This window comes from Parambassis ranga, chromosome 8 (genome assembly GCF_900634625.1).
Source record: "Parambassis ranga chromosome 8, fParRan2.1, whole genome shotgun sequence".
Taxonomy (NCBI): Eukaryota; Metazoa; Chordata; class Actinopteri; family Ambassidae; genus Parambassis; species Parambassis ranga.
The window spans coordinates 15,191,056-15,212,565 of NC_041029.1; the positions used below are offsets into that span (position 1 = coordinate 15,191,056).

At 45.0% G+C, this 21,510-nt stretch overlaps 3 protein-coding genes across 3 annotated transcripts; 1 reads left to right on the plus strand and 2 right to left on the minus strand.

Annotated features, from left to right (window-relative positions):
* The first annotated feature begins 362 nt into the window (after positions 1-362).
* Positions 363-2,829, plus strand: kdelr3 (KDEL endoplasmic reticulum protein retention receptor 3). The gene is made up of 5 exons (XM_028411738.1): positions 363-758; positions 1,059-1,159; positions 1,666-1,824; positions 1,916-2,168; positions 2,392-2,829. Exons 1-5 carry the CDS (start codon positions 668-670, stop codon positions 2,433-2,435), a joined length of 648 nt encoding a protein of 215 aa, XP_028267539.1. The 5' UTR covers positions 363-667; the 3' UTR covers positions 2,436-2,829.
* Positions 2,830-4,004: 1,175 nt separating this feature from the next.
* Positions 4,005-5,225, minus strand: LOC114440290 (GTPase IMAP family member 4). Its single transcript, XM_028412643.1, has 2 exons — positions 5,188-5,225; positions 4,005-5,043 (listed from the first exon to the last, which is right to left on the minus strand). Exons 1-2 carry the CDS (start codon positions 5,223-5,225, stop codon positions 4,005-4,007), a joined length of 1,077 nt encoding a protein of 358 aa, XP_028268444.1.
* A 637-nt stretch (positions 5,226-5,862) lies between these two features.
* Positions 5,863-19,246, minus strand: LOC114440496 (ankyrin repeat and fibronectin type-III domain-containing protein 1). The gene is made up of 19 exons (XM_028412966.1): positions 19,052-19,246; positions 17,109-17,292; positions 16,014-16,314; positions 15,728-15,928; positions 13,617-13,730; positions 13,256-13,353; positions 13,060-13,150; positions 12,566-12,673; positions 11,841-11,940; positions 11,382-11,511; positions 10,672-10,791; positions 10,426-10,532; positions 9,818-9,932; positions 9,576-9,742; positions 9,315-9,492; positions 9,065-9,227; positions 7,781-7,947; positions 7,504-7,705; positions 5,863-7,419 (listed from the first exon to the last, which is right to left on the minus strand). Exons 2-19 carry the CDS (start codon positions 17,268-17,270, stop codon positions 6,743-6,745), a joined length of 3,201 nt encoding a protein of 1,066 aa, XP_028268767.1. The 5' UTR covers positions 17,271-17,292; positions 19,052-19,246; the 3' UTR covers positions 5,863-6,742.
* Between the last annotated feature and the right edge of the window lie 2,264 nt (positions 19,247-21,510).

Genomic DNA, 21,510 nt, shown 5'->3' on the forward strand with positions numbered 1-21,510 from the left:
TTTAGTATTTTCCACTTCAGTAAAGGATCTGAATATTTCTACCGCTGGCAGGAATAAAGACGTTTTAAATGCTAGATAAATAGAAATAGAAATAATTTGTCGCCATCTGCTGTTTATCCCCTGTAACAAAGCAGGAAAAGAAAATGAGCGATTTGTTTTCAAAATAAAATAGTAATGCTGTTTATTGCTTCCAATAACCCAATTATTATTATATAGATAAGCTATTTAATAAAAATAATTTTGATCAGTGTGTTTTTTTTATTTGAATATATTGAGTTCTCCGCCGAAGTACGGAGTTTTTGGCTATATCGAGTTATATTTTGAAAGGTTTCCATCCGGAAGAGGATATATCCGGTTTGAACCGGGCTAGCTTTACGCAGCTGTGCTTGCTGTCAGCCACGTCACCTCCTCTGAAACAACTTTCCTCTCGGACCACTGCGCACAGAGGAGTTTATGAGGAGAACACACACATACACACACACTTTTTATTTTATCTTTTCTCAGACACACTCTTTGATACGTGCCAAACGCCCTCTGACGTCCGCCGTGTTAGCCGCTAGCTTCTTTTTCTGTAGCTTGTGTTTGCGTTTTGTTTACTGCTCATCTCCTCGGGCCTGTAAGGACTTGCGTTAAGTTTTTGTTTTGTTCAAACGTAACCTTAAACAGCATGAACATCTTTCGTCTGCTGGGTGACGTGTCACATTTGGTGGCTATCATCATCCTGCTCCTGAAGATATGGAGGTCCAGATCCTGTGCTGGTAGGCGCTGCCCCCCCGCTCTCTGCTCTGCTGTCTGGGCGCTTTAACGCCCTGTGTTCGGTGCTGGTGGCCTCGGTGCAGGGTCCATGCATGCTCAGTATAAACACAGCGCTGTTTTCATGCTTATCTGTTGAGGTAAAGCTGCAGAGGTGGACGCTACGTGGCAATGTTAACAAAGTGCCGCCAGCTCCACCTACCAAACATCAGTGTGGCCTTAAATTAGCTGTGTGTGTTTTTGTTTTTTGTTTTGTCAACTTGTAATTACACACGTTGATTAACGTCATTTCCCTCTCTTTGTAGGCATCTCTGGGAAATCTCAGGTGTTGTTTGCACTTGTCTTCACCACCAGGTATCTTGACCTGTTCACATCCTTCATTTCTCCATACAACACAGTGATGAAGGTACGTCTGCAGCACACACACACACACACACAGTTTAGTCTGACATACACACATTTCCTCTTTAACTTGACCCATGTGTGGTGTCTGTGGGGTCTGCTTTTAAAGTTACACATGTGGCGTTACCATAAACTGAGCAAGGGGTAAAATGGTAAAAATGAAAGAAAGTGGTTTGTTTTTTGTTGTTCCTCTCCTACTTGGACAGATTGAACACGACTCCTACCCCCATTGTGTGGGTTCTATTACTCTAGAGAAAACACTTGCTGCTGAGCGGGCCTTTAGAAAGTATATTTAGAAGAAAGAAAGGCCTTTGAAGATGTATCATAAACATGATTTATCCCATATGTACGAAGTTATCACATTACCTTTATTGGTAAATAGGATCTAGTGGAAATAAATGGCAAATAGGAACTATTTATATTGCTTATTCTTGGATAAACATCCAGGGTGTGTGATTGTGTGTCACGGTGTCATCATGGACACTATTCAGTGTTGGACTCTTCTCTCAGGTGGTGTTTTTGGCTCTGTCCTATGCCACTGTGTACCTGATCTACATGCGCTTCAGGAACACGTATGACTCAGAAAATGACACTTTCCGTGTGGAGTTCCTGTTGGTGCCGGTCATTGGACTGTCCTTCCTGGAGAACTACGCATTCACCCCAATGGAGGTAAGTGAGCATTAGATGTGTTCATTTATAAAAAAAAAAAAAAAACAGGATAAGGAGAGAAGCAACTCCAGCATCCTCTGCTCTCACTCAGATCCTGTGGACCTTCTCCATTTTCCTGGAGTCCGTCGCCATCATGCCGCAGCTCTTCATGATCACTAAAACTGGAGAAGCAGAGTCCATCACCACCCACTACCTGTTCTTTCTTGGCCTCTACCGAGCCCTCTACATAGCCAACTGGGTGTGGCGCTACAACACAGAGGGCTTCTTTGATCAGATCGCTGTGGTGGCTGGCGTCGTGCAGACCATTTTCTACTGTGACTTCTTCTACCTTTATTTCACAAAGGGTAAGCTAGCAGCCTTTATTTGCAGTGTTATGATTATGGACTTTTGTATAGAGCTGCAGCCACTAGGTGTGAAGCTAAATGACCTTTGACCTCATCAAGACACCACCATGACAGTCATTCACTTTAATTTTCTTCTGTGTTTATTCAATCTAGGTCATTTCATTTCCTTTGTTTATGCATTTAGTATTTGTTATTTGTTTACTCCTCCTCTGCTTGTCTGCAGTGCTTCGGGGAAGTGGAAAGATGAGCCTGCCGATGCCGGTTTAAATCGGACGCCTGTGCCTGTTCAGCATCTGAACGCAGACCTTGCCTTTCAGCTATGCTTCGCAATGGGACTGATGGTCTGCCATCTTTCTGTAGCCCAAAATGACATAGTTTCCATCTGGTTGGTACATTGTGTGTGTGAGTGTGTGTATGTATTTGTTTGTCCACAAAATGCAAATGTCTCCATGATGTAGTCAAGGAGCTTAAATTCAGGCAAGTAAACAACACTATGGTGTGTGTGTGTGTGAGTGTGAGAGAGTCTGAAAACAGACATGAATGATGAATCCACTAAAATGTACCTGATGTTCATTTCAGCATGTATGTACAGCACTCTGGTAGATTGTAAAGTGGTGCCTGAAAGTTTGTGAACACTTAAAAATGTTGTATTTCTGCAAAAGTTTGACTTCATTCTTTAGAAGATTAAAGGTAGGGTAGGAGATTTTGAAAACTCAGTGAGAGTCAGCCAGATTTCAAAAGTAAACACACGCCTCTTTCTCTCGGAGCTCACCCCGAAGCCACGCCTCCCAATCACATGGACGCGCATTACCTGTGACTTCGGCCATCATGCACGTACCTCTCTGGTGCACAGAGCAGGAAGAGAGTGACAACCAGCCAATACTCCGCGCAGGGTCCACCCGGAGGATTGGCTGATGTTTTTAGTGTTTTATAGCTTCCACAGATGATTCATATTCTTCGTTTTAATGCGAAACTGCCGAACTAATCGGTTGCTATCGGATTGTAAAAAGAAGTTACACTAATTTAACAAAAAGTGCATCAGAATGAAATCTCCTACCTGACCTTTAAGTCCCAAACATGTACAATCAGACACTGAAGCCTCCTCTTCCTCCTGGCCTGCTCTGTTGTCATCATCCTCTCTCCTGATTCTTTTGATTCTTCCCCCTCCTCTTCTTCTACCTTCGTGTCCACCTGACTCTTCACACCAGTGTCAACAAAACATTACAAAATTACACCCCAGTCATTTTAATCGACAATCTGATGTTTTTAATCATATTTTTTCAGAAATACAAAATGATCAAGTGTTCACAGACTTAAGCGTCTTACAGCTTCAACCTTCCAGCTGTAAGACGCTGCTCCGTGACAGAGGTCACCGCCACAAACTGAGTGTCGACAAATAATGTATTCTTTGTACATTTGTGCTCTCCAATCTTCCACAAAGTGTCTTTTTATTTTGTGTAGATGGACACTCCCTGACTACTTTACTGTTACATTGTGTTACTTTTCTTATTGGCAAGTTGTGTTTCTACCACATCCCTTGTCGGCTTGTCGTCTGTCTTATTATGTGATAAAAAGGGCTAATTGTTGTTGTTTTTGTGATGTAAGAAGCCAAAGACGGAGGAGCTGCAGCGTTTGAGTCCGTACAACATAAACAAATGTAAACATGAAAGCATATAACCGGCGGAATTTGTGTTGCACACAGTTTTTATGACCTTTATTATACAGTGAATTCTCCAAACTCAGAAGGCGTGGTTCTTTGTTGACAGTCCTGACACACACACACGGATGTTTACCTTTCTGCTGAGGCTGCACACACATCCTCACACACCTTCTCCGTCACTTCAGCAGTGTTTTCCTGTGTTTGTACAGCACCTTGCTTCCCTCCCTCACAGCTCCTCCCACTGCTTTGAGGGAGCTGATGGACAGAGGCGATGCTGCCAGAGCCGCTGCCTTCTCCACCACCTTCACCTTTTTCACAGCTTTCCCCTTCCCCTTGTCTTTACCCATGATCCCTGCCGCCTCTGCAGCACCTTTACCCACCGCCGTCACCAGCTCGCACCAGAAGAGCCTCTCTGCTCTCTTCCTGGCCTCCTCTTCCTCCTTCCTCCTCTCCTCCTCCTCCCTCCTCCTCCGCCTCTCTAAATCTGGTGGCTTCTCCTCCTTGTCTTCAGCATCCTTCCGAGGAGACTCTACCTGGTTTCCACTTTCTCCCAGAATCCTCTCTTGTGCTTCCCGTATGATGCTGTCAGCCTCCCTGAACATCTCGATGTTATAGAATCCGCCTACATTGTCCACCACAAGCTTGTCCATCTTCTCTAGTAGTTGCAGGACTTGTTGTGTCTTCGTCTCGTCCTGCCTTCTGTTATCGAAGACGTGATACCGCCCCTGGCATTCGCTGACAATCCCTGACAGCTCAGGACTCTCCTCCAGGAAGTCCTCCACGCTTTTTCCCTGCAGCTGGTCTCCACAGGTGAACAGCAGCATGGTGAACCGCATGGCTCCGGGTCCAAACCTCGCCTTGATCCACTCCATGGCCTCCCTCTCCTCCTGCGTGAACCTGCCAGGCTGCAGGGTCACCAAGAAGACGTGGGGTCCCGGAGAGGACAAAGAAATACACTGTCCCACCTCAGCCATCACCTCCTGAGGGGACAGACGTGTGTGGAAGAACCCCGGTGTGTCTATGACGGAGACACTCCGTCCTCCCACTGTCCCAGTCTGCTGCTTGCAGTGTGTCGTTACAGAGCAGGGGGACACATCCACTGAGAAGGCAGGCCTGCCCAGGATGGTGTTGCCTGAGGAGCTGCGACCTGTCCCGGTCCGCCCCAGCAGGACAATCCTCCGGGGTTCGTCTTCTGATGTGGGAGGTGATGCTTCACTGACAGAACCTAAACATACACCCAAAGAATGTGTAATATTATCATCACACACACCCAGCATTTCATAGGCAGCATTTCCACTTGATTAAATAACGTGCAGTAGGCTGTTACGTCACCTCCGTGACGCGCTGCAACAACATAACATACCTTCGCGTGACGCAGAATTTTCAGGGGACGACATCCCAACAGAGAAGCTGTGATAAAACCTTCAGTCTGCAGAGTTATCTGAGCCGATTCCTGAAGGCCAGACCCCCTGTTTGACGTCCACCGAGCCTGCAGAGCCTGCACAGCGCTTTGGTGCAGCTGCAGTCCGGCGCTCCACAGCGCGACACCGACATGACGCACACAGAGTGTTTTTTTTTTTTTTTTTTTTAAAATAGCACGCAGAGATGATAGAAAACTCCCCTCCAATAACACCAATCCTAATAACGTTGCTAAAAAAAGTCGATTATTTTCCATGAACAATAAATTAATGTCGTAGTTTCCACATGTGGCCACTGGGGGGCAGTAAGCGCCTACAACTCCAACCATTTCATGATGCTTAAATTGATCAATAACACATCAGCCAAGTTGTATAACAGGATCTCTTCTTCTATTTTATATTCATTTTTTTTTATGAAATATTGTTTTCAATAGCTTCAATCTCATGTGACTTTAAACCTAAGCTCAGAAAAATAAGACACATAACTGGATTTGGGTGTTTGTTGCATTTTATATGAATAGTTTTCATAGAAGAATAGTGAGTTTTATTCATTTCTTTAGAAAACACATCAGTTTGTTCACTAGCTTTACATGTGACCAAGTGATAAGTTGTGGTGTAGCTTTAAAGATTGTTTCAGGGTCACAGGGAGGACGAGCCGGCTGTTTTTGGGGTGAGACGCTCGGTGCATCCTGGACAGGTCGCTGGAGGTTCTGCTGAAGGTACAAAACTGAACGATGAGAGCATTATATCTGTTTTAAGTGTATTCTTATGGAAAAGAAACCTCATGATGTGTCTCCATTCTGCAGGAGGAGACAAAGAGGCAAAGAAACAACACTGCAAAGCCGTGAGTGTGTAATCATCTTGTGCACTTTAACACACTGCTATCAACATTTACACAATGTATAGAATAAATCCGTTTAATAAATGTGTTTTAGAAACATTAAGTGAACAGTAGAATATCCTATATTTACTTTTTACAGCTATACAAATTTAAGTTTGATTTTCTTGCCTACATTTTCCTCCTCTCCCTGGGAACACAGCTGAAATGAGACTTGAGTTTGATATCGAATGCCAAAAGTGCTTACAGGCAAAGCCTTAACGGAGCCATTATTATTCAGCTGCACATACAAGTATGACAGCTTTTCATAGACTGCCAAGCAAATGCTTCCATTTGACTGAACTCTATGAATTTAATGAGTTTTTTTATAGCTCCAACAAGCAGCAAATGTGGCTCTGTGCTGTAGTGAGTAATGAATTTTCAAGTCATAACAACCCCCTAACAAGGTCTAATGGACTGAATATTAGAAGAGATAAACAACAAGCCCAGCGATGTACCGAACTGTGCCTGCGTCTAGTCGTCAGCTCCACAAAGTCTGCAGAAACTGACTCATAATCAGGAGTCCAGGGTGATGTGAAGGTCTAAACAGGAATTTCTGAATGTTGACTGCAGCCCACAGACCCTTTAGTATATTTGTAAGTGGGTTTTGGAGTCGTTATCAGGACAAACCATTGGAGGGTCTGTCCCACTCCACCTGGTTCCTCACTGGAAAGCACACCACCGTGCTGGAAACCTGCTGAGTCTCACTCTGTGTAGGAAAACCACAGCTCGACACAGACTCCTCTCCACCTCCGGCATCAGAGGTCGCCACGTCTTCCTCTTGTGTCACTATGTTCTCACAGTTAGGCTGTGACAGGCAGACCCCTCCGTTGACCAGCTCTGAGTTCAAGTCAAAGGTGGTGCTGTTTTCTCCAAATCCCAGTCCAAAGCTCTTCAGCATGTCCATTACAGAAGGCGTGGGCGGGCCGGACGGATTCTCCTCCTCGATGAGACTCAGTGTAGGCAGGATGTCCACCAGCTCAGCCATCTCCATGGGCCGGATGACCTCAGTGATGCTGGGCGGGAAGTCGTCCTGAGCCTCCAGAACTGAATACCCGGCTTCCAGCTGTGCTACCGCAGCAGGTTCCAATCCGGACTCCAGCAAAGCGCTGGCACAGACCACTTCTGGATGGGAGATGCTCGTCAGGTCTGCAGTGGACTGAGAGGAGAGGTCCACAGGGTACCCTCCCTTTGCGACGCCCTCCATTAACACCAGTGCTGCCTCTTCAGGGACTCTGACTGGGGCGGCGACCTCGGCGGTGACGCCGTTTGGTGGAGTCGCACTGACTATACTCTCTGAAACAAAATGAGAAATTCATACGATGTGTTTATATAAAAAACAGCATGTTTGTCCTGTTTACATCCACATCTACAGCGTACCTGTCACTGCTCTCTGTGCCTGTGTTCGATGCGGCCACGTCAGCCTGGCCGTCAAACTCTCCTCCTCCTCACCATCGGGACACGGTGGTGGGTCTCCTCCCATCACCAGGCCCAAAGGCACCGCCCCCACCCACTGCTTGGAACGAACACACTGCAGACAGTCCATAATCCAGCGGGCGTCCCTCCACACCACATCCAGGCGCTAAGGGAACAAAAAGGGCATCAAGACACAGAGAACATTGCAAACATCAAAATCACACTCTCCCGTTTCTGTTACCTGTGACAGCTCGGTGATGTGGTTCAGCCGCTCTCGGGCTTCCTGCACCTCCCTGGTGTCCAGTGCTTCCCGCAGAGCCTGCTGGGCCAGATGGGTGTCCAGCTCCAGCTTCACCCAGGCCTGGCAGTACTGAGAGAGGAAGTCCCGTTCATACGTCCAGAAGTGAACTGATTGAGACAAAAAAAAAATGAGAAAATCAAAGCTGAGAATAAAAAAACAGCCTCTGCGCTCGTTAGTGCACCTCAGTGTGGAAACGATCAGACGAACAGATTTACATCAGGATCAAAACAAAGCAGCAGTGAGGAGAAGTTTAAAACAGTCGTTAGAAGAGGAAAACAACAGAAATGGACCAATTGATCAGATGCCGGCCTAATGAAATGACTTCTGTCACCTTTTTCTGTGTGCTTTTGCTTTAAAGTAGAGGCACAGTGCTGCCTGAACAGAAACAGTTGTAGAGTATTACACTTGTAGCTTGTGGATGATTTATATTTTGTGACTAAGGCAGCACGAAGGAGCTTTCATTAGATATACATAGAAGTTCAGCTCTTTGAGTGATTATACAGAAAGTTTGAAGTCAATAACTTTAGTGGTATCTCTGACAAGTCGAGGGAGCTCCTTCTTCTGAAGACTGCACAAAGAGCCTCGAAGATGACCTCCAACCTTGAAAGGTGCGTCAGGAGACCACTGACAAGACCCATCACATGATGTAATAACACAGTGGTACATCAGCACAGAGCTGGTGTCTCATTATCCACAACACACACAAGTGACTGAGCTGTCAGCTCACTGAAGCAGATCCCGAGACAGTTTGTCATTTCTAAGGAGAGAGTTCTGCAGCAGTCTGTAACCATGGATCAGACTTGTGTCCACCACCTCCAACCAGAGAGCAGAGAACAATCCAAACAGTGGAAACAGACAGAGTCTCCGAATCAGTGAGGTCTGCATCAAGGTGATGGTCTCTGTTTTCTGCTGCTGGACCACCTGGAAAAGGGTCACACTGTTACAGCTACAGGACCACAGGACCAGAACCAACAAGATTCAGACCACAAGTCCACCATCATCCAACACCTGTTCACCTGGTCTACACCCTCACACTGACACCTCTCCAACAGGATGGTGGATGGACTCAGATGGACAGTGGCTTTCTTGAGTTCCTACAAGCAAACCGTTTCATCTGCATTAGCAGAATGAATTGAAATAGTTAAATTGACTCCTTCCACCTTAGGCCACAAACTTATCAATCACCCCTGCTTGACAATCAGTGTGGGTCTATTTTTCACTGACCCAGCTCAAAAATCTGCAGCGGCATGGTGAGGCCAGGCTCCTTGGTTCCCACCAGAGGCCAGTAACTGGAGCTGAAGTCCTCACTGGGAGGCAGCAGCAGCAGCATGGACAGCTTCTCTCCAAAGTGCAGCAGCTCCCGGATGTACACTCCATACTGATACGCCTGCAGGACACAGAGAGAGAGAGCAGCAATGAACATTCATCCATAAAGGCTTCATGTTGAACCTTGCCAGTGGAGTTCAGTCTTTACCCTGTAGAGGGGGATGTTGAGCTTGGTAAGCAGGTGTGTGACTGCTGCTCTCAGAGACCTGATGAACTCCACCAGTCCGCTGCTCTCCATCTGGCTCTCATCCTCGCCGCTCAGCAGGCTCTGAGCGCTGCCATTGGTCGCAGTGTAAACATGACTCTGGAGCCACGCCCACTCCTCTCTGTCACATGATGCATTCATCAAAAATAAATCTTTAAAAATGGCTGTTCAAGTGTGTGCAGGAGCAGCGTCACACCGCGTTACCTGGACACATGGGCGTTGTGTCGGACCCGCGTGTGGCACAGCAGATTGGGAAGCCTCTGAGGCACCAGGACCCGGATCTGTTCCACCGAGCTGCACAGTTTCAGGATGCCCACGTACAAACCAGGCTGGGCCCACTGGATGCTGTGTCTGTGGTAGGACAACTTCTCCTGGCGGGCACAGAGAGGAGCAGATGATAAACTAAATCCAGTCTTAGTCACACAAAGAGATGAAGTCTGGCTCACCTTGAGCTGCTCGTACAGCATGTCCATGGCGGTGGGCTCAGGCAGCAGAGGAGTTCTGCTGCGGTTCTTTTCCAGGCGGGTCAGAGGAATCCAGTGGAGCGGAGGATCAGGAGGGCTGGGGCAGAAAATCAAAAGTATCAAAACATGTGGAACCACCAAAATAAAAAAAATCTGACAGATTCACAGATGACATGCTGAGACGATCATACAGCACATGTGCTTAACAAGCACAAGGTCTGATGCATAATTAGGATCTTATCTCCTCTGAGCGAAGGAAGTTCTAATTAGAAAAAGTCTGGCAGACTGATTGAATATTTAATCTGGTAAATTATGATTCAGGAAAAGTTTCAGCGCCACTTTCGTCCCAAAAATCGGAGCTTTCTGTACTCTAATCTTACTCAGAGATTCCTTCTCAGAACAGTTTCTTCAGATTTGTTCTTCAGATCTGTTGATTTAACCATTTAAACCCAAGAATAAAAAGAAAATATTGTAATGCCCAGATTTAAAAATGCAGGATTGATCCTTTAAAACCTGCTGTTCTCTGTGGATGGAGTAAAAAATATCTCTGACATGGATGAACAGAATGTAGCATAAAGAGTTCTTCTCACCTGGGAGGAGTTGGGAATTCCTTCAGAGTCACCAGCAGCACGTTGCCCTGCCGGTCTTTCAGCGGCTCGTAGTACACCTGACCCAGGTCCATGGTTCCCAGAGAAGACTGACAGCACAGAAAACAAAATATAAACATCAATATGAATGCAGCAGAAACCGAGGTGTGTATGTGACATTTAAAAAAAAGAAGAGGAGAAGCAATTAAAAATGCAATTAACCCAGCAGTAAGCTGCTTAACGTCCTACCTGCAGCTGGGAAATGGCTCTTAAAATGTTGTGTCTGTTCTGGAGGAGGGAGGAGGGCGAGGAGTGAGCGGAGGACAGGGCCTGCTGGAGCCAAGGCACCTGCTGCCAGGCGCAGGACAACTGCAGGGCGGACGGACAAACAGACTGTGAGCTGTCACTCCACTCATTGATCTGACAGCTTCCTCAAAAACAGCAGCGCCGTTTGTCGGGCTGCAGACTTGTTAACGGCTCCATCAGCGCCGTGTTTTTTTTTCCCCCTGAAACTCCTCGCTGATGTTCAAATGATCCAAAAACATCTCAAAGATCAGAGGAGAACTGATTTGTTTGCTAATCATCTCACAGCCCTCAGACTTTGCTGCTCATCCGTCGTTTTTTTCAGGACATTACTGGTGGGAGCATGTGTGGAAATCATCTTTAAAACATGGAGTTATTTATATTTTTGCTTTTTTTTCCGTTTATATGATCCTAACTAAACAGCTCAGCTTGCAACATTATCAGCATGCTATTTGATTTCACAGTGCTGCTCAGAAGTTTGTAAACCCGCTAGAGTGTTCTATATTTCTACAAACATCAGCTGAGATTCATTTGTTTGATTGGGTCAGAACTTGTATGAAAATCAGCTGATGTTTTGGGTCATATTTACACAGAAATACTAAAAAATCTCACTTTCCAGGACTGGAAAACTGGTCTAAAAGAAATTCCACGCTCACCTTGGCAAACCAAATGAAGTCCTGGGTGATGGAGGTGGAGCAGCAGTGGATCTCCACCAGTGGGATTTGGTCTTCGGCCGTCACCAGGATGTTCTCCTTGTGGTAATACACAGTTGCCAGATACACACCCCTGAAGAGGCACAGATAAGGTTGGACAGCTTATCAGGATAGAACTGATAACAGGTGAAACTTTTTCAACCTGATAAGGAGATGAAGATGAAGCAAACCAACATATGTTGTTTTTAACTGCCTCTTAGACTCTAGTGCTGCTGATTCTAGTGATTTCAACCATCATCCGCTTTATAAAACCTCCACACTAATCTGAAAGCTGCAGCAGCTCTGAAGTGACTGCTGTGACAGATAAGAGTCTGGACTTCCACACAAATCGCATCACGCATACTCCCAGAAACCCCCGAAGGCACGGTGAGACAGGTGAGACAGACGGAGCGAGCGCTCTACCTCTGCAGGAGACGAACAAACTTGGTGGCGGACTGGAACAGTTGTTTGATGCCTCGAGACACCGACAGACGCTTGCTGGGACTCTGGGGCTTCGAGTTCTCTGTGGGGTAAAAAAAAAAAAAAGTATGAGAATCACTTTACCTGCCAAAGTACATTCACTGTGTGCGCTCAACATATTTGACTCTGTGAAGGCACTGAAATAGAACTGATGCTCACAGTACACCTGCTGATTTAAATGTAGGAAAACTACAGCACCAGCCGTAACAGGCAGAGTTTCTTGCTGAGCAGATTAACTTTTTAACACACAGTCCAGGAGTCATGAAGCACATTTTATCAGTGCAGAAGTTGAGATGTAGCCATGTCCTCTTGATCCCTTGTGATAAAATTTGCTTAAGTTTACTAAGTTAGAGAAATGATGGATCAGTGATGGATCACTTGACATGTAAATGTACTGGAACAGTTCAGTAGTAACTTCTGATGACTTTGTCAGACACAGTCGAGGTTATAAAATCAGGATTTAAGCAGCTTGTTCTCATTCTCATTCCGCTGTGTGACAGCAAAAATAGAAAAATATTTTTTTATTTGGGAATCCTGCCATATATACAGTATGTACAGTGTATAAGTGAGTACAGAGAGCTGCGGAGTGATATAAAAGTCTGACACCGCCTGTGTGCATCCAGGGATGTGTGATTTTATGGATGCATATGTGCTTACTCCAGTGTTACCTATGCAATATCCTCTGTAATGTGATTCTCTGGCGTCCTCCAGCAGCTTCCTCACCAGGCCCTCGTGGTTTCTGAACTGCGACTTCACACCGATGCACTCTCTCCAACCTACACAGGTGAGAAACTCATTCAATACACACACAAGTCATTTTTTTACACAAGGCTTGATTGACTGATGTTTTCCTACGGACCATTTGTGTGCTGTGACGGAGAAACTTCTCCATTTAAGCTGGATATGAATAACTCAGAGCTATATTCAGACCAATTTATGTTAATATTTCTGCTTTTACAGCAGCTTTATTAGACATAAGAATCAGTAAGTAAAGCAGCAGGAACGGCCTGTAAGAGCAGCAGCTCAGAGGCCCATTGACTCACAATGGCATCCTCAATTCTCCACGATTTATTAATTCACTAATCTACACAAGCCACAAGCAGATTCTTTGCATTTATTTCATGGCACCACAAACAGAATGGAGACAGTTCGGCGTACTCACTGGAGGGGGCAGCGCTGAGTGGAGTGGAGCACTGAGGCGGCCCCCAGCCCTTCACATTGTAGGCGCTCACTCTGACAAAGTAATGTACTCCCTGTTGGTGTGTGTGTGGAGAGAGAATGCATGAAGCCTATGAATGAATTCATCTGGATGACATAGGGCTGATGATGATGATGATGATGATGAGTGTGTGACTCACCGCTGTCAGTCCCTTGATAGTAAAAGAAGGGTTTTTGGTCTCTGTGACAAGAGCCGAGCCGAGGACGCGCTTGAAGCTGGCTGAGGTGCTCCATTCCACTGTGAACGCAAAAACACAACAACCCCGCTGACAGATGACTCTCTCTGGCTTTGCTCAAACACCCCTCCCCCCTCCTTATAAATGAGAACTGAGGATTTGCGTGTTTACACTTTTGAGAACTTGCTGTACCTGGACTCAATCTAGTTTTGACTGTCAAGTACAACATTTGTGCATCTGTAACTCGAGGGAGCCGAAAATACAGCCTGTACAAATAGAAGGCTTTAATATCTGCAGACTTGAAGTCTTATCTTCTCCCCCTTACCTCTGTAGCGGGTGATGAGCCCTGTGGTGTTGCCTTCTGGCTCTTTGATCATCACAAACAGAGATGATGTGCTTGTTACCAGGATGGACACATGACTAGGAGGACCAGGGAGCTCTGGAGGAGACAGAAAAATCAGAAACTGAGCTTTCTGAGTGTAAATATTACAACAAAAGGATAACAGCCTTCAACAGTTGTATTATGCAGGAAGTGAAGGTTTTATAATAAAACAATGAGGTTTTCAAGGGGAGGGAGCTCCTTCTTGGAACATGTTGCAGACTGCAGAGAGTCTAGAAGATGACTCCTGTCTTAAAGGTAGGGTAGGAGATTTCATTCTGATGCACTTTTTGTTAAATTAGTGTAACTTCTCTTTACAGTCCGATAGCAACCGATTAGTTCGGCAGTTTCGCATTAAAACGAAGAATATGAATCATCTGTGGAAGCTATAAAACACTAAAAACATCAGCCAATCCTCCGGGTGGACCCTGCGTGGAGTATTGGCTGGTTGTCACTCTCTTCCTGCTCTGCGTGCACCAGAGAGGTACGTGCATGATGGCCGAAGTCACAGACCGCAGCTCGTCTTCAGGTAATGCGCGTCCATGTGATTGGGAGGCGTGGCTTCGGGGTGAGCTCCGAGAGAAAGGGGCGTGTGTTTACTTTCCAAATCTGGCTGAGTCTCACTGAGTTTTTTTAAAATCTCCTACCCTACCTTTAACATGCTGGTTGTCAGGAGACAAGTGACCCTGGTCCACCAGTGCCATGCAACGCACAAGCTGCAGGACACAATCTTACAGTTGGTTTGATCTGATTCGCCTGATCTACACCCTCAGACTGACACCTTTTCGCCATTTTGATGTCACTGCTGCTGTGGAAACCCTTTAGAGGTCCAGGACTTCACCACAATCGCACACTCCATCTCTCAGTAGACAACCTGTAGTTCTGGATCAAATCTGTCTCCTGCAGTGAATGGATCTCTGTCTGACGGGCCTTAGAAAAATAATGTTTTATATTTTTAGCTTTTTGTCGACACTTTTATCCAGAGAGTGATTTGTGGCGAGAGTACCAGCTTAATTTCACTGCACGCACAAGAAGAAGAGCTTTGGCCTTTATAACAACGCTGTGATGATGAAACTGTCAGTGAAAAGTGCTTGAAAGAGAAATGAAATGAGAGCTAAAGGGCGACATTTATAAAGAGCAATTTAAGTAAGCAGAGAGAGAGAGTGTGTGTGAGTGGAGCAGGTTAGTGCAGAGAATAGAAAGCACTTATTTCCTGTCTCATCCAATACCAATTAAAAAGTGGTTTGTATCTAATACATGTTGTGAACAAACACTTAATGTGTAGTCTATATCTATTTCCATCTTGTGATTGTGCTGCAACTCTAGAATTGGAATGAGGGTAAAAAAAAAAACCTCCAGGGCTGAGAAATAGAGTGGATGCAGAGAGAATAGTAAAAACTGCACTTCTAATGGCCAGTGGCTGTCAATCCCCACAGACCTGCATGTTAAAATCCAACAGAAATAAGCAGGTTTACGCAGCCGACAACTGCAGATGCGGTGATTTATTTTCCACATAACTCACCAGCTAATGCTTAAAGTTATGCATAATTAAGGGCGCGGCACCTTTAAATGACAAGCAGGGGCGGTCACAGGTTGCCTAGGCGTCATCTTGTTGCCAATTCTTAGATACTAAGATGGAAGAAAGCCTCCGCATTGAGCCTAGACTAGATCCTAGTGTATTTACTTTCACCGTCCCCTGTTGTTGATAAAATAAACATTTACTCCACATTATTGAGTTTAAAAATGAATATTTTAACAAGAATCGATCCCAGAAAAAAAAAACTTTGGTTTGATTTTTCGGCATCGATCAGCACATCACTAATGGAAAGGCATGGAGAGACTCCAGAGCCTTGAAGGTGTTCCACATGTGCATTTCTACTCCTGTATATACAGGCACCAAGGTTGACGACAAAGCAGTGTATTGAATTTTGGATGAGCCGAAAGAGGCCAGTTTGGAAATCAGTGAAAACTTAGGCAGGATGCTGCGATGAATACCTGATCGCTGTGGAGAGGAGCCCTGATAAGAACCAGGTTTGAGTCTGAGCCACACTTCTGACCTGTGTTCATGAAGTTCTCTCTCATCCGACAGTACAGCTGCAGCCGCAGCCTCCAGAGGCGGAGCTGTCTCTGAACGTCAGCCTGTGCCTGCGGCCCCGCCCCCGCCTTCCTCGCCAGCTCCGCCTTCCACTCCTCCACCCGTTTACTTGCGAGCGCCACCAGACCGTCCAGCTTGAGAGCCCACTCTGCTGGTCGGCACACTGAGAAGGTGAGAGAGGACATCGTCACACACGATAGTCGTGTCTTTGTTGTCACTGTTTCAATGCTTTTCATCAACAGACATACAAACAGGGTTGTGTCGAGCTCCTGCCTTCGTCAGCACATGGAGCAGAGGGGAATTGTGGGTAAGGGCGGCCACATCCAGGGGGACCAGGCCCTGATCGCTGACCCTGTTCACCCCCTTCTCCTTATCGCTCTCACAGTCGTTCTCTTTCTTCTCTCCTCTCTCCCATATGCTTCCTCCTCCTCCTCCTCCTCCTCCTGCACCTCCTGCTTCTCCTCCTCCACAGCTGGGGTGGTCTCTGGACAGAAGGCTTTGTACAGCCAAAGTGTCCTCGTTTTCCACTGCCTCCCACAGGGTCTTGTACTAATGGGGGAGAAAGAGAAAGAGGGCCATGGGGCAGGTGAAGGTTTGTACAGAAAGAGAGATTTATTTAACAAGGTGGAGGAGAAGGAAGCTGCTGAGCGGGGTGGGGAAGAGGAGGCAGTGGATGAGACAGTAATGCAGGACATAGATCAAATCATAAATCAAAGCCATGTAGGAGGATGCATTCAAGGAGAACTCTCCAGAGACCAACAAAGTTTGGGAATTTCACTTATTATTAGACAAAATGTTTCCTCCGGAGCCAGCTGGACTCTCACAGGACACACAACCATGCATCTTGCCAGGCTTTAACCTCTCAACACAACTCCAGATAACTGTGTGTGTTTTCTGATGACACTGAAAGTGTGTCATGCAGAGACTGACATCTATGAATGCAGCTTTTTAGCAGCTGTTATACAGGTTTAAATATGTCTCATTCATTTCCAATCTGACAAAACTGACAAAATACTTGTTTATATTTTATGCTGACTTACATTTTAAGGTGTGACAGTACAACAGTGAAAAGGGACTGCTTGCATTTTGTGCTCATACAACAGATCCTAACATGGTGACAATGCAGATGTTTCATGCATGTATTCACACAACCACAGAATTGTGCGTAGATACGTAAAGAATGGTGTCTAGGCTATTGAAAATGTGACCACTGCCGTTGTTTTCTCAGTGAGACAGACTCAGACACACCTGTGTGCTTATCAATAAGTTAAGGACATGTGTTCTGTGTGTGGTTATGGAAACCAGAGGGATTCCAGCTAATAAATGACACCTATTTATCTTACAGCATCTGCAGACCGGCTGAGGTGTTTGGATGTGTCCATGTCTGCAGAAACGGACGACTCTCCACCCCTCAGTCTGACCGACAGGTTTCTGTAGATGCGTTTGGGTGAAACTGGGCCCAGGGAGCGCCGGCGCTGGGGTGGGTTCCTCATGGATACAGACATGACGGCAGAGGGAGGGAGGGGTCTGCAGGAGGACAAGGAGAAGAGTCAAGAGAGACCTGAGGAATCAAAACAGAACATACACGTTTCTACAGTAAAGACAGTTTTCTGCTGAGTTGAAGGGTGAGTATAGGCTGAGTGGAGCGGCGCTGCTGCGTGGGTGGATAAATGGATGAAAGTTACAATGCCTGTTCAGAGTAGATGAAAATGCCTTCAAGCATTTATTTTTGTGCCTCACACTATTCTCACTTTTGTTCTTCTAGTACACCCGTTATTATGTGACACAGGCTTTATTCCGTCTAAATGGAGTCTTCAGCAACAGACGCATCAATCTAATTAAAGACAGGCATGCGGAGGAGCGAGAGGATTCTTCTGTTCATAAATATAAAGATCCATCAGCGTCACAGTAATGATGGCTCATTATCTATTGCACTGCTGCTTCAGTCACTTTCATTGCCTTTTCACTTTAGCATCTATTTCCCCCCCTCCAAGTTTCTGTCTGTCTGTTCACAGGGTGATTTTCATGTCATTCCGGTTTACGTCATGCCCCCAGCTTTCACATTTGAACAGCAACTTTGTAAAAAACATGGTGGATATCATCCCCCTGTCCTGAAAGCAAATACTCCCTGAGGACAGAAGCCTGCTTCCCTCACCGGGTGACTCTCACAGTACCTGCACTGTGTGTGTGTGTGAGGGGGGTAATACCACTGTTATTGGTACAGTCCTCCTTCTGTTTGTTTGTCATGTCTTACATCAGTGGTTGAAAGTGCCGAGGAGACGCTTGAGAGAGGGGATTAGCTCTGACGTGAAAGCAGCATGTTAGCACACAGACCACCTTTCACTGTGGGTTCACTGTGGGTTCAGGTTCAGTGTGGGCCTGCTGCTACGTAGTCTTTCCGGTGCATCGGTGGGCTGAATGCAGTGCAGCCGTAGCATGGAAACATCTGATATGTCTGATCCACCAGGAAGTAATGCAGCACTTGTTCTCATGATAAAAGGTCGTAAATGTGTCTCATTGATTATTTTAAAAACACAAATTACAGCCAGTTGAAACGTTGATTAACTGTGAACATCACAGTTTAGAAATTAAATGGTAAAACTGGGTGTTTTTTACTGTTAGGGTACTTGTAATTCTGTTTGTCATGAGGCAAAATCATTTCAGCATTCAGCATTCAAATGTATGCTACCTTCAGTTTCACTCCGTTTACAAACAAAATGGTGTATTTTTTTCGCTCATTAACAATTTCTGATGAGTAGATGAACAAACAAACACACAGTTATGATACCTGTACTATTTATGAATGTGAAATCACTAGTATTTAGTACTAGTATCACACATAGGCTATTTCATGTAAATGTAGTTTATACCTTTGTAATTTACTTTCTATTTTAACTTAAGCACTTTTACCAACCACTTTAGTATTAGCATTACTTTACAGTAGACTCCTTTAAACACTTTTCATGTTAAAAAAAACACAATATATATAATACACTGAAATAATCAGCTTTACAGGAGTCAAACCGTCAGTGCTCCATCAGCTATAAACATTCAGCAGTTTAAGATGTAAAAGATGTAAAAACACTTTATTGTGTAACAGATGCTTTTATTTTGTAATTTTTAGTTCCTTGTAACCGAGTATTCTGATACTGAATGCTTTACATCTGACTGGCCTGTTTCACAGTAATTATGAGACTGCATGATTAAAAAAAACAGTCAATATTTGACGCTAGATAATCCATTAGTTCCATCAGTTGCACTCAAATAAAAGTTTTGAACCTCTTACCGTGGCTCGATATTTTCACTTCAGTCCTCCGACGCTGCGCCGTGTGTGTGTGTGTGTGTGTGTGTGTGTGTGTGTTTTCATAAATCACTCCCTGTTGGTTTAATAAAATCCATCGTGCGGGCGGCTTCACGAAGTTTTCAACACAGAGGCTGAGGAGCACCTGAACGCAGCACCAGACTGACAGACCCGCGGCTCTCCTGCACACACACACACACACACACACACACACACACACACACACACACAGGGAGGCGCGCGCATCTTGACCCCACCCACTTCCTACTTTAACTCCGTAAACTTCTCAGAAACTTTTTTATAGACTGAAGCAGCAGCAGCCGTGTTGTCTGATGTGAAAAACAAACTCACCAACACAGTGTGGTTTGTGTATCAGGCCTGTTCTGTTCCAGAGCATGAAAGAGATGAAGAAGTGATTGATAAGTTTGTAGCTTAATACAGGAGGACTCATAGTGTTGTTGTGTCCTACATGTTCACACATTTCTCAGTGGTTATTACACTTATGTCAGGTCTATTCTTTGCAGAAACTGAACCTCAAGAAAGTTTCCAGAGAAGTGATGACATCATCATCACCAGTGAGCTCCTCTCCTGTTGGAGAGGTGTCAGTGTGAGGGTGTAGATCAAGTGAACAGGTGTTGGATGATGGTGGACTTGTGGTCTGAATCTTGTTGGTCTCCTCCTGTAGCTGTCTCAGAGGTCAGTGTAGTCGGCCCCTGTAACAGTGTGACCCTTTTCCAGGTGGTCCAGCAGCAGAAAACAGAGACCATCACCTTGATGCAGACCTCACTGATCTGGAGACTCTGTCTGTTTCCACTGTTTGGATTGTTCTCTGCTCTCTGGTTGGAGGTGGTGGACCCAGGTCTGATCCATGGTTACAGACTGCTGCAGAAATCTCTCAGGATCCTCCTCAGAAATGACAGATTGTCTCTGGATCTTCTCATCAGGCCCACAGTGAGCCGACCGCTCGGTCATTTGGAGTGTGTTGTGGATAATTGTATGAGACCACTGTGTTTATAGATCAAGTCATGGTCTTAGGCAGGTTGAGTCCACTTAATGTCACTACTTTACTTTAAATATTGGCTGTTTTATGTCTAGTTTGAACTGATAGATGTTTTGTTTCTAAAAAAGTTAAACTTATGGGCCACAAAGTCACCAACTCCTCACCCCTCCATGTCTTATTTTTGGGGATTTTCATATAGTTGTAGGCACATTTGCAATCCTTAACATTTGACTACTGTAAAAAGTCAAGAGAAACGGAATGTTTCAGCAGTGTGAGCAGAGTCAGGATGTGACAGTGTGGGCTGAGGTAGACTGGAAGAAGGTATAGAGTTATATTTAGACAAGCTCTCCACCCCCATTGATAGCTGCTGTATGGGTGATGGAATGAACTCAGCAGAACATATTTCACACTCCGTCAGTCTGTGATTGTCATTTTGTGAGGAAGTGGGTCAAGACAAATGAGAGCGATGTTAAGTCTTGGACAGAAGCTGCATCTATTTGTTAAAGGAGTTGTCAAGTGGAGATAGTGACAAATATGGCGTCATGTCTGTGCAGTGAGGAGGGCCAATGAAATACATGGATTCATCTTCTGTCCGAACACTTTAGAAACAATCATTTCCCCCCTCATTGTCAGAGGTTTCCTCCTCCTCCTCCTCGTCTTAGTCAACCAAGTGAGGCTTTGACCACTTCCTGCATGCACAGTCCCCACAAAGCTTTTCTTCCAATATGTCAGCACACAGACGCCGACAGACGTCAAGGGTCAGACCTCGTGCAGATAGAGAGCTAAAGCACTATACTGAGTAATATATGTATATATATGTATAAATAAAAAGAGGGAAGGAGAGAGTTATAAATTGACATGTCAGTAGTAGCTGATGCTCGCCCCCACACACCTATCATAGTAGCTCAGTTACTGAGAGGCTTTTGTTGTCATGGCGATAACTAAATTGTGGCCTTCAGTGGTGCAAAACAAACTCGTGCACCCCCACCGCACAGCGCGGTGAACTCACAGAACATAACAGAAGAGTGACATTCACTGGAGGGAAAAATTAGTGCAGATGTATCATTTTAATGATAAGAACTGTGTTTGATACTACAATAAATAATATGATTTTGTGACTATATAAAGTACACCATGTGAATAAGGCCCTTATTGAAATTATAGCCTTCATGCCACAGGTTATACATAAATTTATTTTTAACAAATGCAATTTGTTTAGAAATTAGGCCTTAATCTGAATTTGTACACAACATTTAATAACATATAGCATATTGCTACTTCTGAGACATCAGGGGAAAACTCTTGTATCAAATCATCATTTTAATAAAGCTAAAACAAATACAGAAAGCACACATACTTCCAAATTTAATGTACTAAGTGTCTTGTGAAATAATTAGGATAGTTTGGTGTTAATTAAAGTGTTATTTTCAGTCACAGTGTATTG